Genomic DNA, 15830 nt, shown 5'->3' with positions numbered 1-15830 from the left:
TTGCTGAATTTTGAATTTTTGGAAAACTGATGATTTTATGATAATTTATAATAGCCATAACATATATATTGTGAGTTGACATTGATCTTGAATTACTGCTAAAAACCCAGCAATAAGGAATCTGAAATGGGAAGATCACTTCTGCATTAATTAATTTGTTTATTAACTTAAAAAGTTAAAAGTCATGATCTAGTGGCTAAGCTTCTGCAAAAGAAACAGGTCTGAAATGTTAAAAAATATTTTATTGGGGTTGGGGATTTAGCTCAGTGGTAGAGAGCTTGCCTAGCAAGCGCAAGGCCCTGGGTTCGGTCCCCAGCTCCGAAAAAAAGAAAAAAAAAATTTATTGCCAGGCAGTGATGTCTCACAACTTTAATCCTAGCACCTGGGAGGCAGAAGTGGGTGGGTCTCTGGGAGTTTGAGGACAGCCAGGGCTACACAGAGAAACCCTGTTTCAAAAAAACAAACAAAAAATTATATTACTTAGAATGAAGTTTGTGAGAATGCATCAGCGGATGCTAATGAGGTCTGCTGTTGCCGGGGAGGCGGTTACCACTGAGTAAGCATTCCTATTATGTCAGCTGCAGTTCTAGAGGTTTTCCAAATCTCAGTGTACTGGGCCTGGACTCTGGTGTTTTAAAGCTCGTCAGGCCTTCATAGTTTTACATCTCCCTTTTAGAAGTTTGATAATATGCAGGTGTGGGCTGTGACTCTGGCTGTAAAGCCAGCTCTGCCACATTCTAGCTCTGTGGCCTGCTGACCCTATATTTCATCATCTGTAAGCGAGGAAGAGTTTGTAAGTGTACATGCCTGTCACTGTAGCCCCTGGGAGGCCAAGGTAGGAAGGTCACCACAAGTGTGCCAACCTGGCTGCGTGAGGAGTCCCAGTTCAGCCTGAGCTGCAGCATTAGATGCTGTTTTTCTTTTTCTTTTTTAAAATGTATCCATCCCATGGAAATTTGTAGGTTCTGGGGCTCCATGGATACTTTATTAAAGAGCCTGACTTTTTTTTTTTTAAAGATTTATTTTATTTATATGAGTATACTGTAGCTTTTCTCAGACACAGCAGAAGAGGGCATTGGATCCCATTACGGATGGTTGTGAGCCACCATGTGGTTGCTGGGATTTGAACTCAGGACCTCTGGAAGAGCACAGTCTTCATGAAGAGACACTAGTGTTCTTAACTGCTGAGCCACCTCTCCAGCCCAGAGTGGGTTATATTCCAGCCCACTTTTAAAATAAACTGAGCATATATTCTAGCCTATGTTATATAAAGCAGAGGATTATAGACAAAATTTTACATCTAAATGTGTTCTTCTGAGGACAGGTTCCATTAACTTTTACGTAGAGAGCAAAAGGGTCATCAGCCTCACCAGATGTTGCTGATGCAGTAGCTTACAGAAAGTTCAAGAGTTGAAAGCTAAATTAAAGCCAAACAACTATGTACAGAAACCTAAACAGGGCCGGAGGTGTGGCTTAGTGGCTGTGCCTGCCACCACTGTGCGGGCTGGTCCCACTCCCAGCACTGGTTATCTGGAGCTTACCATCTTAAGTGCTATTACTAAGAGAGGAGTGGATTTTCCATTAATAGAAAACTTTCATCATTTAATAAATAAACAGTTTTTAAAACTTCACTGTTTAAGTATATCGTATGCCCTCCTGAGCATTTGGGTTATGTCAGTATCCAAAGGTCATGATGAGCATTAATCACGCTGTGCATGTGTCAAAGATTTGCTTACCAGCTGCTGTCAAAGCATTAAGATTTCCTGCTACAGGCTGCTTGAGTTTAAGGTACATTTTTTTTTTAAGGGAAATAGAATTTAGGAATGACTTGACCTGATGTTTTTAATACATATGCCTCTATTTCGGATAGATGCCTTTTGTCTCCTGAATATATAAATACAGATTGATCGATTATGTATATATACAGTGTTCTGTCTGCATGTATGCCTGAGTGCCAAAAGAGGACACCAGATCTCATTGCAGATGGTTGTGAGTCACCATGTACTTGCTGGAAATTGAACTCAGGACCTCTGGAAGAGCAGCCACACTCAACCTCTGAGCCATCTCTCCAGCTAGTCCTCTGAATATTAAAAGGAAAAACTTGATATCATCCAATTTGGATGTTGGCAGTGCTCTTTTGCTTATGGCAAAAATCTGTCTGACCCCGTTCCCCTTTCCTGCCTCTGTCTGTTAAAAAGAAGGATGCAGCATTTCCTGTTAATCTTCATTTTATTGAAAATCTACCAAGTATCAGGACTGAAATGGGGGACCCGAATGCCCAGTGTATACAAGGTTAGGTCATAGTCTAGAGTCTCTGTTGTAAAGCAGGGCTATCTTTCTTAAGATATCAGTGAACTTGGTTAGTTCTGACAAAGTAGACTTTTGTGTATTGTGTTCTTTTGAGGTGAGGGAGCCAGTGGTTTTCTCCTCTTTTTTTTCTTCCCAAGACAGTTTCTCTGTGTAGCACTGACTGTCCTAGAACTAGCTCTATAGACCAAGCTGGCCTTGAACTCACAGAGATCCACCTGCCTCTGCTTCTTAAGTGTAGTGATTAGAGGCATGCACTACCAAGGCCCAGCAATCCAGGGGTTTTTGATGAGATTTTCTGTGTTAGGAATCAAACCCTTGTGTGTACTAAGTATGTGTTGCTATACCACTGAACTGGACTCACAGCCCTGATATAAATGTATAGACTGCTTACAGTAAATGTTATGTACACATTTGTTTAACTGGTTGGGTCATCAGCAGAGTTTGAAACCACAGTTCTAAAAACTACAGAGAATGTTGCCTTTAAAGTAGGTTTGATATTTCTCAAACTAATACTGGTACTTTTTGGGTATTATCTGTATCATCTAATCTATCCTGCTTCATTTATAGTAATTCGAAAAGTTTACTCAAAGGAGACTATTGACTGTACTAATAGCTCTGTGGTAGAGTTCTTGCTTAATACGGATAAAGCCCTGGCTCAGTTCCCAGTACTAGAGAACGGGAAAAGATAGTCCAGGAGCTAATGCACCGGTAAAAAGAGCATTGACTTGTGAGTCATTAAACCCACGTCTAATTCCTGAGTCTGGAATCCTTTGGGACGATTACTTAGTGTCCTTTAGGGTTACAGGGTCTTGACAGGCAAGTGATGGGCTGCTCCTCCCACACCGTGAAATAATAAATGTATAGATGTAACGGGCAGTGATCAAAATCAGTTTGATTCACTTTCCCTGTCGTGAATAGTTTACCGCAAGCTTCTCGGTGTCGTTTGACATGGTTTCAGTTACTCCCATACTGCACTGCTTTCTTCCAGAACATGAACTCTTAATTGCTCAGTAACAGGTAGCATTTTTAGATTTGCAGACCAAGATCAAAGTCCTAATCTTTTTTACTACACTAAGTATTGTTTTTCATTATCTTTATCCAGTCCTCCCATGTAGATGCCTTGCAGTTGACATAGTTAATATTCGCCAGTAGGATGTGTGTGCTTGCACATGTGTGTATATTTGCACTTATGTGTGTGTGCAGAAGTCTAACTCTTATTTATTTGGTTATATAAACCCTATTCTCATTGTTTGTTTAGTTTTGAATCAGGAAATCGAGGCCTTCAGCTTTCCTGAAGATGCCTCCTCATCCCGACTGTCTGAGGATCGAGTTGTCAGCGTGAGCTTCAGAGTTCTCTACCCAATCGTGATCACCAGTGTCGGAGTGTTCTATGATGCCAGTGACATTGGCTTTCAAAGGAACATCACAGTCAAGTTGTATCAGACAGAGCAGGAGGTGTGTACTGGCATGGACAAGATTCTTCTTTCGAAATGACTTTTCTTTGTGGTTCCAAGTAGATTGAAAGACTAAAGCAGTCTCTGTGGTTGTGTGATTTCCATTTTCCTTCCTGTATTAGTTGAAGTTAATGTTACATTACAATGCTGGTTTGGGGAGAGATTACTGTAGATATATGAATTATATGTCCCCCCCCCCAAAAATAGTTGGACTGGACTAGAAATTCCCAGTATAAATTCTTTATAGCTTCATTAATGAAGGTGTCAAAAGCCTGAACTAGACAAAAGACAAAACTGGTGCTGGCAAAATTGTATAGCAACCTGTAGAAGAATGAAATTAGATCCATATCTTTTTACCCTGCATAAAAATCAGTTCAAACTGGATCAGAAACCTTAATTTAAAACTGTAAACTGCTCTGGGAAAACACTTCAAGACATAGGGACAGGCAACAAATTTCTGAATAGCATCCCAATAACACATGAAGCAGCCTCAAGAACTGACCAACAGCACTACATGAAACTAAAGAGCTTCACAACAGAAGAAGTTTATGAACAGAAAGAGAATACTACAAAATTAATGAAAAGTTTTTGTAAGCTATAGTTTAGGGTTGATATTTGAATATATAAAGAACTATGAAAAACACTGAAGAACCTGCCAGTCAGCGAGTGGCCAGTGGTTGAACAGTTCTCAAAAGAAAAAATACAAATGTTCAACATCTCTCGCCATCAGATTAGTAAAAGTTCCACTGCACTCTAGTTAGAATAATCAGTATCAAGAATAACAGAAAATTCTGACAGGTTTACAATGGAGGAGGAGCCCTTATGCACTGTTAGCCCAGCCACTGTGGACACCGGTGTGACCGTATCCTCCAGCTATGCCGCTCCGTGCGTACATACAGAGGACTCAAGCCTTCTGCAGGAATATCCTCACATCACTGTTCTTTTTCAATAGCAGGGAACAGATGAATCATGAAAATGGGGTACAGGGGTTGGGGATTTAGCTCAGTGGTAGAGCGCTTGCCTAGGAAGCGCAAGGCCCTGGGTTCGGTCCCCAGCTCCAAAAAAAAAAAAAAAAAAAAAAAAAAAAAGAACTGAAAATGGGGTACAAACATACGGTAGAATTTTACTCAGTGATAAAGAAGAATGAAATTGCAGAAAAATGGATGGAATGGAACTAGAAAATGTTATGTTAAGTGAGGTCACCAAAGCTTGAAAGACAAATACCACCTTATATTATCCATATTTTATCTTTCATAAGACATGGCTCCTAGCCTCACGCTGTTAAATACCTGGGTCAGTTATTTTCTGTTGATGTAGGTTTTCCTTTTATTCCAAGGAGTTAGTAAGTCCAGACACTGAGTGATGTATTACAGGACCTCCCATTGTGTCCCTCAGAGTGTCAGTTGCCTTTGCTTGCTTTGCTATGACAGGCAGTTAAGTCCGCTGGAGGGGACTCTAGACTGTTTGCCGTGGACAGCAGCTGACATCCTACCTGGCTCTGTTTGCTCTTCGTTGTCTGGGTTCTGCTTCTGGTGCATGTCACAGGGGTCAGCCTCAGAGCAGGGCTGTTTATATGAAGAATTTAAAGCTCACCCTTGGGCTGGAGAGATGGCTCAGCGGTTAAGAGCACTGATTGCTCTTCCAGAGGTCCTGAGTTCAAATCCCAGCACCCACATGGTGGCTCACAACCATCTGTAATGAGATGCCCTCTTCTGGTGTGTCTGAAGACAGCTACAGTGTACTCATATGCATAAAATAAATAAAATAATTAAAAAAAAATAAAGCTCACCCTTTCTCATCCTCCCCTCCCCCCTTTCCCTACCTGCGTGTGTATGCACGTCAACGTTTACTTAAGTTCTCCTTGCAAATGATGTTTTTATCCCACCTGCATCCTCCGACTTTTTTTTAAGTTGATGTAGAGTTGTACCTTCAACAAAGAGCACTAAGGGGAAGGGGAAGTAGACCTGGTCTCCCCTTTCTGCTTTTGATTTTTTTCCAGGTTTTGCCTGAATTTGAATTCCAGCCTCCTTTCCACTTTCTTGTTGTTTACTGGTCTTGGTTTTTTGAGATGGGGAGTCTCTTTGTTTGTTTGTTTGCAGGTGGGTATCATCATATGCAGGGAAGGTCCTTTTTATGTTTTCCAGAGTTCATTGTTGTCAATATAATTGGTTTGCCATTACTAGAAGCCTCTTTTCAGTTTTTGTTGGCTGGTTGGTTGGTTTAAGTTTTGTTGAAGTCAGACATGGTCAAACAGAGGACTGTAATTCCAGTGTTCAAGAGGCTGAAGTAGAAAGATTTCTATAAATTCAAGGCCAGTATAATCCATAAAGTTCCAGGGCAAACAGGACTATATAGCTTGGACCACCCTCGTTCTTTTCCTCCACCTAAAGAATTGGTTTGTGGGCCTAGCAGTTAAGAGCACTGGCTATTCTTTCAGATGTCCTGAGTTCAGTTCCCAGCATGGTATCTCTCAATCCCACATAACTGTAATCCTGTGGGATCTCTTAGTGTGCAAATGTACATACAGGCAAAATACCCATACACATAAAGTACATAAAAATGTTTAAAAGAATGTCAATAGGAATAAAGGGAGAGGGAGAACACATTTATAATTGTGGTTTCTGTTAGAATAGCTTTAGCAAGTTACTGGACTATAGTAATTTAGGTATTACTATGGTAAAAGTGTAAAAAAAATTTTTTTTCATGGAAGAGCTGAAATGGTAAAGTACTTACCTAGCATTTGCCTAAAAGAAACAAAAAAGTGCACAGAAAACAGTACATGTCCTGAGGGTCAGTCCTCTGTTTTATATATATTCTCTTCTCAAAGTCCTTACTGAAGAATTTCCAGGCACATTTTATTTTCCAAAGAGATCTGTGAACTTACAGTTTGTTCTTGGGTGTGTATGAGGGGTAAGTACAGAAATGTCAGGGTAGTGTTTCAAAGGTTATATGAATTACACTTAATATTTGAGATCTTAATAGCAACTTTGATTATCTTAGGAATCTCATTCAGGCCTGGTGGCTCTAGCCTGCAATCCCAGCTGCTTAGGAAGCTGAGGCAGGAGGATCAAATATATTCTTAGCAACTTAGCCAGGCACTACCTCAAAAGGAGGCTGCGTGGCTGCCTTTGCTAGCACCGTGCTTACCTAGGACACAAGGGCCAACAGTTGACTCCCTGGAGCTACACAACACACAATATAGCACTTTAGTGACCATGGCAATCACACTAGAAAATCTGAAAAATGGAGCTGGAGAGATGGCTTAGGTGGTAAATACCTGTAACATAAAACAGATTTACAAAGAAAAATTTTAAAACATGAAAGTTGTTGAAACCGTAGTGAGATGATCAGCAGCATTGTGGATTTGCTGGACAGCTGCAGAGTACCTGAAGAGCAGTTGGATATATAGTGTATAACAGGAAACGTTTGTCTTTGTTTTCTGCTCTTCCCTACCCACCTGCAGGAGGCCCTTTTCGTCGCTCGATTTAGTCCTCCAAGCTGTGGCACACAAGTGAACAAGCTGTGGTATAAGCCTGTGGAGCAATTCATCTTACCAGAGGTATGGCTGTGGCGAAGGCCAGTGTGGTTTCTGTGGTACGTGTGCTTCGTTGCAGTGCATCGGCTCTGCAGTACGGAAGCAGCGGTACCAACACAGCCGGCACTAAATTTTGCAGTTACAGCAACAGAATTTCACAGCCATGCTTTTTAAAAAGTATTGCCTTTTGCCATGGTTAACTTGAGAACTCTGTGACTGTCTTAGTGACAAAGGGTAGTATTAGGTCTTATTGGACAATATATCATTTGGGTAAGTTAGATGTTTTACTTACCTAAAGAATTAAAAAAACAAAACGTGTTGGGTGTGATGTTGCACACTTTTCATCCCAGCACTCTCGAGTTAGGCAGATCTCGTGTGTTAGAGACCAGACCGGTCTACAGAGAGAGTTCAAGGACAGCCAAAACAAGAAAAGAAAAACAAAGGCACAGATAGAATAATAGGCAGTATTTTCAAGTTAAATAGAACTTTAATAACCGTGAACACTCGTGGATGATGTCTGGAAACTTTCTTGTTACCTCTGAGGTGCTGTACAGCAGTCTTAAATTTTACATGCTGGAGACCATTTCGGCTTGTCAGGTGCCCTAGTGGCATCCTGAGGGTATCCCCATTGTGCCAGGCAGCTCTGAGCAGTGCCCATCCACCAGACTCAACCTGTCCATAGAGTCCACTTCAGAACTTAGTGCTTTGAACCACAGCAGGGGTTAGGGGCCTGGACAGCTGTGTGGGTCCTTGAGAACTATCTTGATTTATATATGCAATCTCAAAGCTGAGTTATGATGTGAAAGCTAGACCATTGACACTTGCGCAGTAACCACTAGTTTCTATTAGGGCATCGGAGTCACGCATTTTATAGTGCGTCATTTACCTTCGGCATCACATGGTGTATCCTGGCTAGTCTTCTGTCCGTTTGACACCAGCTAGAGTTGTCAGAGAAGAGGGAGCCTCAACTAAGCAAATGCTTCTGTAAGGCTCTAGGCAAGTCTGTGGGGTGCCACCCCTGGGCTCGTGGCTTCCGTTCAATAAAAAGCAGGCTGAGCAAGCAGTGAGGAGCCATCTAGTAGCAGCACCCTCCATGGACTCTGCGTCAGCAGCTGCCTTCATGTTCCTGCCCGTTTGAGTCCCCGTCCTGATTACATTTGACAATGAACAGTGCAGTGGGAGTGTGAGCCGAGTAACCTCTTTGCTCCTCAGCTCGCTTTGGTCATGGTGCTTCATCATAGCAGTAGTGACCCCAACAAAGACAGTACGTTATTTCTGTATCAAAGGAGTCTTGTGGAAGGCATGGGCCCTTTCAGGCTGTGCACGTTATTTCTGTGTCAAAGGAGTCTTGTGGAAGGCAGAGTTGCTGCACTAGGTAGTCCAGAAAGCTTTGGGGGTACTGACCAGTGGCTTTATACAGGTGGACCACTTAAAATGTGCTCCACCATTATTGTCTGTAAATAAAACAACTCAGAGTTGCCCACGAGTCATCCACTGGCCAACAGAGGACACTTAACAGTGACTGAGACTGGCTCGTAACCTTGGACTGTGGGATTCCAGAATGACTGGGCTTGAGACTGTGACGGTTCTTGAGGAAGGAGTGTCTAGGGGTAGGGGCAAAAGGAGGAGAGCAGGTTTCAATGCTTTCAGGTAATCACAGGTTTATAGTCTGTCCTCTACTTTCAGTCACCCTTAGAAGCATTTTCTTGGTGTGTAAAAGGCACTACTTTCCCTCAGAGTGCGGCTGCTATTGAAATGCTGAGTCCTTGTGCACCTGCATTTCTGTTTAGGACATGGACAACAAACAAGTGTGTGGGGGACATAGCTGTGGAGATGCGAGCCACTTGGAGGCTAGGCATTCACAGGTGGTGACCGACTTCTTTGTAGGTTTGTAGGTTTTAAAAATAGAAATTTAGGGGACAGGGTTGCCAATAGTTGGAGGATCTTTGGTGATTCGTTTTTCTTTTTGCCAAAGAATAATACTTTTTTAAAAATGTAACAAAAGTCCTGTCTACACCAGCAAGAGCAAATGAGTACTGCTCTGTCAACTTTACATTTTACAACTAAAAATAGCTTTATAAACTATTTGAGAATTTATTCAGTTTATTTTGATTATATTCACCCCTCCCACATACTCATTCAGGATCCACACTTACCTTCTTATCACCCAAATTCACCCCTTTTTAAAGTTTTCTTAGTAAGTCAGAGGGTCCAGTTTGTGTAGTCTGTATACTCCAGAGCGCGCTCCCCTGTACTCAACCTGCCAGCGGCCTCACCCTTAGGGAAATCACTGATTTTTTTTTTTTTTTCCTCCAGTAAAAGCCATTTCAGCAGTCCATGCTTGGAAGTCATTTGGTTGTTTTGTTGTATGGCTAGTGCTATACAGTGAGACCCTGCTTGAAAACAACACCAAACCTAACCAAGGCAGGCTGGCTCCTCTCCCGAGTCTCTGCCAGCTTGGGTGCCTGGCCTGGGAGGGACTTTTAAAACTGGCCTCCCTCAAAGCCTTACTTTAGAAAAATAGTGAGAAAAGTGGAATTGTTTGTTAATGGATACGTGGGAGAATGTGGGATGATTTTATTTCATATATTTTCTTTCTAAAAGGCTAAAATGCATATGAGCTTTATATGCTTTATATGAGCTTTATAAAAAAATAAGCCTCTAGAACGCTAAGATCATATAATATACAGCTCTTTCTTTGTTGAAATCTGTCTTGTATACATGTTTTTTTTTTTTTTCCCCTATATCAAACCCAATGGAACCTAATGGACATGGTGATTGTGTTTTACCAGAGAAGTGAAAGTTACCCTTGGTGTAAGGCATCTGTGAGGAAAAGTACATGCTTTCATGTCATTGTCACATCAAACTTGTACAGTAGATAGCTGGAGTAGCACAGATTGTCACATCGTGTTCTTTTGTAAAGTGCTCATCCTGTGGTCTGCCCACTGAACAGGAAGCCTCTGGGACAGCCACAAGTTTAAGTGAAAACCACTGTGTGTTTAAGGCAGTTGTTTCTCGAATTGTGTATTTTTCTTATTGAGCACTGAAATCTAAGGCTGTTTTCGTAGAGCGCAGACTTGTGTAACCGAGTCACTAGGCACAGTACTGTGCATTTGGTGGACACTTAGGCTTTCTTTGTTTGAAAGTGAGTCGAGTCGTTTCTTTAGTCCACAAGCAGTTGTTGTTATTCTTATGATTTAGCTCCTGTGTTCTTACGGATGAGAGGTCAGAAGTAATAGATAAAAGACTTATGTGGAAGGGCTTATAGTAACTTACTATTTTGTGACATAATTTGTAATTCATTTTCCCATTCTATCACCATGATTTTTTTCCCAAGTCAGTAGTTTTGTGGTCTTCAAACAGTTGCCCGTGACTGTTGTAGATGCTAAGCTCTCTGGTTTCATGACACCTCCAGTATCAGTAGAAAGGTGTGTGAGGTAGCAGTCAGTTTGGATGGGGATGGGGAGAGTGCTTGCTGCAGTCCTGCCTCATATAGCGTCAGAGGACATCAAGGCCTTTTGCACCAGTAGACGTCTATGGAGATGGTCATGACCCAATTATACATACACTAAATGGAGTTGGGTACCAGGAAGAACTACCAGCAAAGAGCAAATCAGATGCCAAGTGTCATTTGACCTGGGGACAGAGAAGGATGTGTTGTGTTTCCATTCCTTCTCTGTAGATGTAAGGTAAAGTTTTCAGAGACCTGTCCTTTGCTGTGGGTCCGTCTCTCCTGTTTTGACTCTTGGCCGCCTGCTTTACTTTACTCAGCATACGTAGGCCGTTTCATTGGTTCCTGCCCAGATGAACTAGCTGATCCTGGGCCATTAAGTGGTGTTGTCTTCCTCCCAGCCATTTGCATTGCCTGTGCGTTCAGGCTTGGGTCTAAGATTTTCTTAAACCATCTAAACCAGAATCACGGATCTTAGACTTACGTCCCATCACTCTAATTAATCCCAAGGTGTTCTCACGTCTCCCACATTTTATTGGTGGTAGAGAAGAAAAGTACAGCATGAAAAAGGGCAAAAGACTTGCCAGGGATGGGTACATGAAAACCATGACGTGGAGCAGTACTTGGTTTGGGCATTGAATTTGATCATAGCAATGGAAAATTGAGAATTTCGAAGTGATGTTCATCCAGGAGAGATGTGACCTTCATAGCAGAATCTTTCTCTCCTTCATATTGTCACATTGCTGCTTAGATTCTGTGTGGTTGCCAGCGGCAGGTTGTTGGAGGGTTTAAGGTCACTACTTACACTTCACTCTGAGTTCTTGTCAGTCACTGGAACGTGATTTCTTCTCATGTAGAAGAGGAATTATAGTTCAACCTCTAGGCCGTCCGTTCCCTGGGGACCCGTGTTGTTCAGTCTTACCACAGCAGCTAGTTAGTTCTTCTCCTACCAGCCTTGGCTACTCTGCTGACAACCTCCAGTCTTCCCCACTTCTAAGTGAAGGATAGGGTTCATAGCGCCATGGTGGACAGAGAAGCATCTGGCCTACCTTAGACCTCCCTCTCCTCAGCCTGGTATTAGAGCCCGTGAAGTGCTTATGATTCTGAAGGTGTTGTGCTGTCGATTCCCACTTTTCTGACCTTAACTACTTCAAGACTTGTCTGCTTTTATGGTAAACTGAAGTTCTTTCTGAACAATATCTTCCTCAATTTCTTCCAAAATACATTTTTTTTGTATTAGTGAATCATGGCCAGATGTTGGTAGTATTTAAAGATAATGGCTATTCTGATATTAATTTTAATTTTAATGTCTGATGTTAAGTGTATAATGAACCATAGCTTGGCAAGTGTTAGACAGTCACATATTAAAGATCTATCACACCAACTTGCACTTTTTACTTTTTCCTAAGTTTTATAGAGGGAGAGCCCAATGAAGTTGGCGTTCTCATCTTCTGCTAATGACCATATAAAGTAATAAAAACAACCATTCAAAGGCAATTTCAGTATGTACCAAAATAAATACATAAATGTACCTTTCCCCAGTAATTTCATCTCTGGGAATTTATTTTAAGTATTGGGGAAAAGAGACATTCATACCAAAATATTCTATGTTACAGTGGCCATTTGATTTCTATCAAGTGTCTGCCAGCAGACAGTTTCACCCACATTAGAAAGAACAGCTCCAACAGTTATAGCAACATTTGGAAATTGACACAACAGAACAGCCAGGCAGGATCTATAAACACCATAGCCCTGTTGCAGTTGCGTTTTAGATACACTACCAAGTTAGCAACGCATTGTTTAAGTTGTGGCTTAAATTTTTTTTTTTTTTGGTTCTATTTTTCGGAGCTGGGGACCGAACCCAGGGCCTTGCGCTTCCTAGGTAAGCGCTCTACCACTGAGCTAAATCCCCAGCCCCGTGGCTTAAATTTTTAACTGATGTGTTTTGGGGCAGGGGAGATAACTTTTTTTTTAAGTTTCATGTAAATACTTTCTTTAAACCAAAGTGAAAGGAATAAACAAATTGATTTACTATCATTTTCCTCCGAAAGAGCTTTGAAGGTACGATCGTGTGGGAAAGCCAAGATCTCCATGGCCTCGTGTCCAGAAACCTGCACAGAGTGACAGTGAATGATGGAGGGGGTGTTCTCAGAGTCCTCACAGTAAGCTGCGCTTTGTTTGTTTGGTTAGAAACACTAACTGCTCTGTATGCATAACGTGGGTTATTTATGCTATCCCAGGCCAGGGTCTCGCATATACACACTAGAAAGTGTTTCTGGGCCCTTGCAGTGAAGGCACGGGCTTGAGTTGTGTGTCCCTGTAACTCCAGTGTGCATGAATAATGGAGTTTTGTCTTATAGTTGAGACATTTTAAAGTATGATATTTTATTTCTCAACATTTTAGTGAGCAGTTTTTAGAAACATTTGTTAATGGTTTAGTACAGTTGTTTATGCCTGTGTTCTCAGCGTCCAAGGAGACTGAAGCACCAGGATTGCTCTGAAGAGACCAGCTAGGTACAGAGTAAGAAAGGAAGGGGAGAGATGTTTCTTCCACAGTTGGCCATTTTACCTTGATAGGAAAATGTTAGTTAAAATACTGTTTACCAAAATATTAAGCTGAGCCCAGTGTCCTATGCCTGTGTTCCCAGCTCTTTGTCAAGCTAAAGCTGGAAGATTGCTTTACCCCAGAGTTCAGAGCTGTCATGCTGTCTCTAAAAAGCGAAATAGAATGCCCGATTTTGTTTTATTTTGAAGCAGCTCTGGAGTTTCTGAATCATATTTCCCGTTTAGCCAGATTTTTCTCAGGTAAATTTCTGAAATGTAGCATGGTGAGCGTGTAGACAGACTTAGTAAGCAAGAGGCATGTAGTGGTGGTACGGACAGCTTTGCCCTCCCCCTTGGGAGTTAGTATAGCGAATAGGAAGATACTTGGCATTTAAATGCAGAAGTTCAGTAATCTCTGGAATATTAGCTCCACTAATGTGAAATCATTCCTGGTTTTGGGTGTCATATCATTATTATTTATTTGGAAAGCATTTCTTGCATACCCACCCACTGCAAGGCAGGCACAGTTACTCCATCACAGGTCCACAGTCCAGGGAGGAAGTAGATGCCTTAGAAGGTTAAGGCGGATGATGCCAAGCCTGGTGACCTAAATTCAGTGAGAACACCCAGGCAAATACATATGCACAAATCTAAACGAATACATTAATGTAGTTTTAAAATGTTTAAAAGAGGGGTTGGGGATTTAGCTCAGCGGTAGAGCGCTTGCCTAGTGAGTGCAAGGCCCTGGGTTCGGTCCCCAGCTCGAAAAAAAAGAAAAAAAGAAGAAAAAAAAATGTTTAAAAGAAACTATTAAGTAAAGGGACCTACAGAGTCTTAGCCTTACAGATCATGAACAGTATTTTACCCATTATTTATTTAAGATCGAGACTTTTATTATTTTCAGGACAGGTACCTTTAGTTTTCATGCCACCTTCTATTTGTGAAACTTTAAAAATACCTAGGATATACCAAAATTCCGTAATATTTGAGTTTGTTATAATAAGGAAATAAGTTTCTTCTGAGTCAAAGACTAAGTTCAAATATGAAGACTAATGCTCTGCTTTGGAGGAAAGATAGTCGTGGAGGGTCAGAGACAGTTTAAACATTTAGCTAACTGAAGAAGGAAGGCAGACTTGGTGGAAACCCCTGAGCGGGAGTGTAAACAGTTTTCTCACACAAGTTGCTTATAGTTCGAGTGCCTATCACAGCAACAGAAATCAAATAAGGACACAGTGAGTATTGTTAAATTCTAAACATGCCAAAACCAAATAGAACATACTGGCAGTTTAATAAGAAAGAATACCACAATTATGGAACTAGAGTTGAACTCCACACCATTCTATTACAAAGTGTACTTAAAATTAAATGTATGTTACTCACAGTGACCTCAGAATACTCTCTGGTGGCCTTAAAGTGGTGCATATCCCTTCTGTCAAAGGATTCTTGCTGTATAGGAAATACTGTGAAAATGCTGATGACTGCTTTTGACAGTTAGCCTCAGCCCCAACAGCTGGAGGAGAGTTCTGGAAGGCAGCCATATTGGAGTACAACCTAGAGAAGGCAGCAGTCAATGGATGGGTAACTTGTGAGGAGGTGACTGGTGAAAGTTCCTCTAAGAGGCAGGACTATTGGCAACAGTTAAGTCCTAGGTCTTGAGCAGCAGTAGGAAGTTAGTCCCCATCTGACGTGTTGGGGACAGATGATTTAAAGAAGCTTTTCTCTGCATGGCCACTGAATTCTCAAGTGCACTAAGATCTTATCAAATCCATGAAAATTTTCATGAAAAATACTTTTTTAATGTTTTTAAAGTGGTAGGGTTAGATATAAATTAAGTTGGTTTTGTACTGTTAAATATAAGAACATTTATTTAAGTTGGAATTTTGAGCACCAGGCCAGAGTCGTCCTGGTGCTTTAAATCCATGGCAGAAGGGCTGAAAGAGTGACTTTGTGGTCCAGAGCACTGGCTGCTTCTGTTTCTCTATTTCAAGGTAAGACAAGACCAAAGCATCTTATAAATACAAGTGTTTAATGTGGGGCTCACAGTTCCAAGTGGTTAGAGTTCAGGACCACTGTGGTATGAAGCCTGGTGGCAGGCAGGCAGGCAGGCAGGCTTGGTGCTGAAACTGTAGTTAATGATAGTTGACCCTCTTCTGACCTCCTCTGGCACAGTTGACCCTCTTCTGACCTCCTCTGGCACTGCACTGCATGCAGGTGGTGAACATATATGCATACAAAGTATCTATGTACATAAAGTAAAACTAAAGATATAAAGTAAAAGAATAAAAAGAAGTCCACAGCACCAGTATCCGCTGTAGGGCAGGAACCTTGGGGCATCTTCTGGTTCAGCTCTGCATTTGTTGCACATTCTCTGTTAGTCAGGAAATCTGAACCCTGTTCTACTTTCCTTCCTTTCAGGCTGGGGAAGGGGCCTTGCCTCATGAATTCATGGAAGGTGTGGAGGGAGTTGCAGGTGGCTTTATCTACACTGTTCAGGGTAAGTCGGCCAGTGTAAAAGCAAACCCAGTGTAGTTACCCT

The 15830-nt window shown here is 41.6% G+C and overlaps 1 protein-coding gene across 9 annotated transcripts in view; it reads left to right on the top strand.

The window, feature by feature from the left end:
- Positions 1 to 15830, top strand: part of B3galnt2 (beta-1,3-N-acetylgalactosaminyltransferase 2) — a 42544-nt gene that overhangs the window by 18551 nt on the left and 8163 nt on the right. For 8 of the 9 annotated variants that reach the window (XR_361036.5, XR_005495256.2, XR_010058837.1 and 5 more), the window contains 4 exons: positions 3569 to 3765; positions 7228 to 7323; positions 12802 to 12912; positions 15710 to 15788. Coding sequence is in view for 6 of the 9 variants with exons in the window: in NM_001144851.2 (NP_001138323.1) it covers positions 3569 to 3765; positions 7228 to 7323; positions 12802 to 12912; positions 15710 to 15788 (483 nt within the window). In the remaining 3 variants the exon portion in view is untranslated. The remainder of the gene's footprint in view (positions 1 to 3568; positions 3766 to 7227; positions 7324 to 12801; positions 12913 to 15709; positions 15789 to 15830) is intronic. The other variant, XM_006254007.5, reaches the window with a different exon arrangement.

This window comes from Rattus norvegicus, chromosome 17, assembly GCF_036323735.1.
Source record: "Rattus norvegicus strain BN/NHsdMcwi chromosome 17, GRCr8, whole genome shotgun sequence".
Lineage (NCBI taxonomy): Eukaryota > Metazoa > Chordata > Mammalia > Rodentia > Muridae > Rattus > Rattus norvegicus.
The sequence above is the reverse complement of the archived record's forward strand: the minus strand, read 5'-3'. Positions and strand labels throughout refer to the sequence as shown.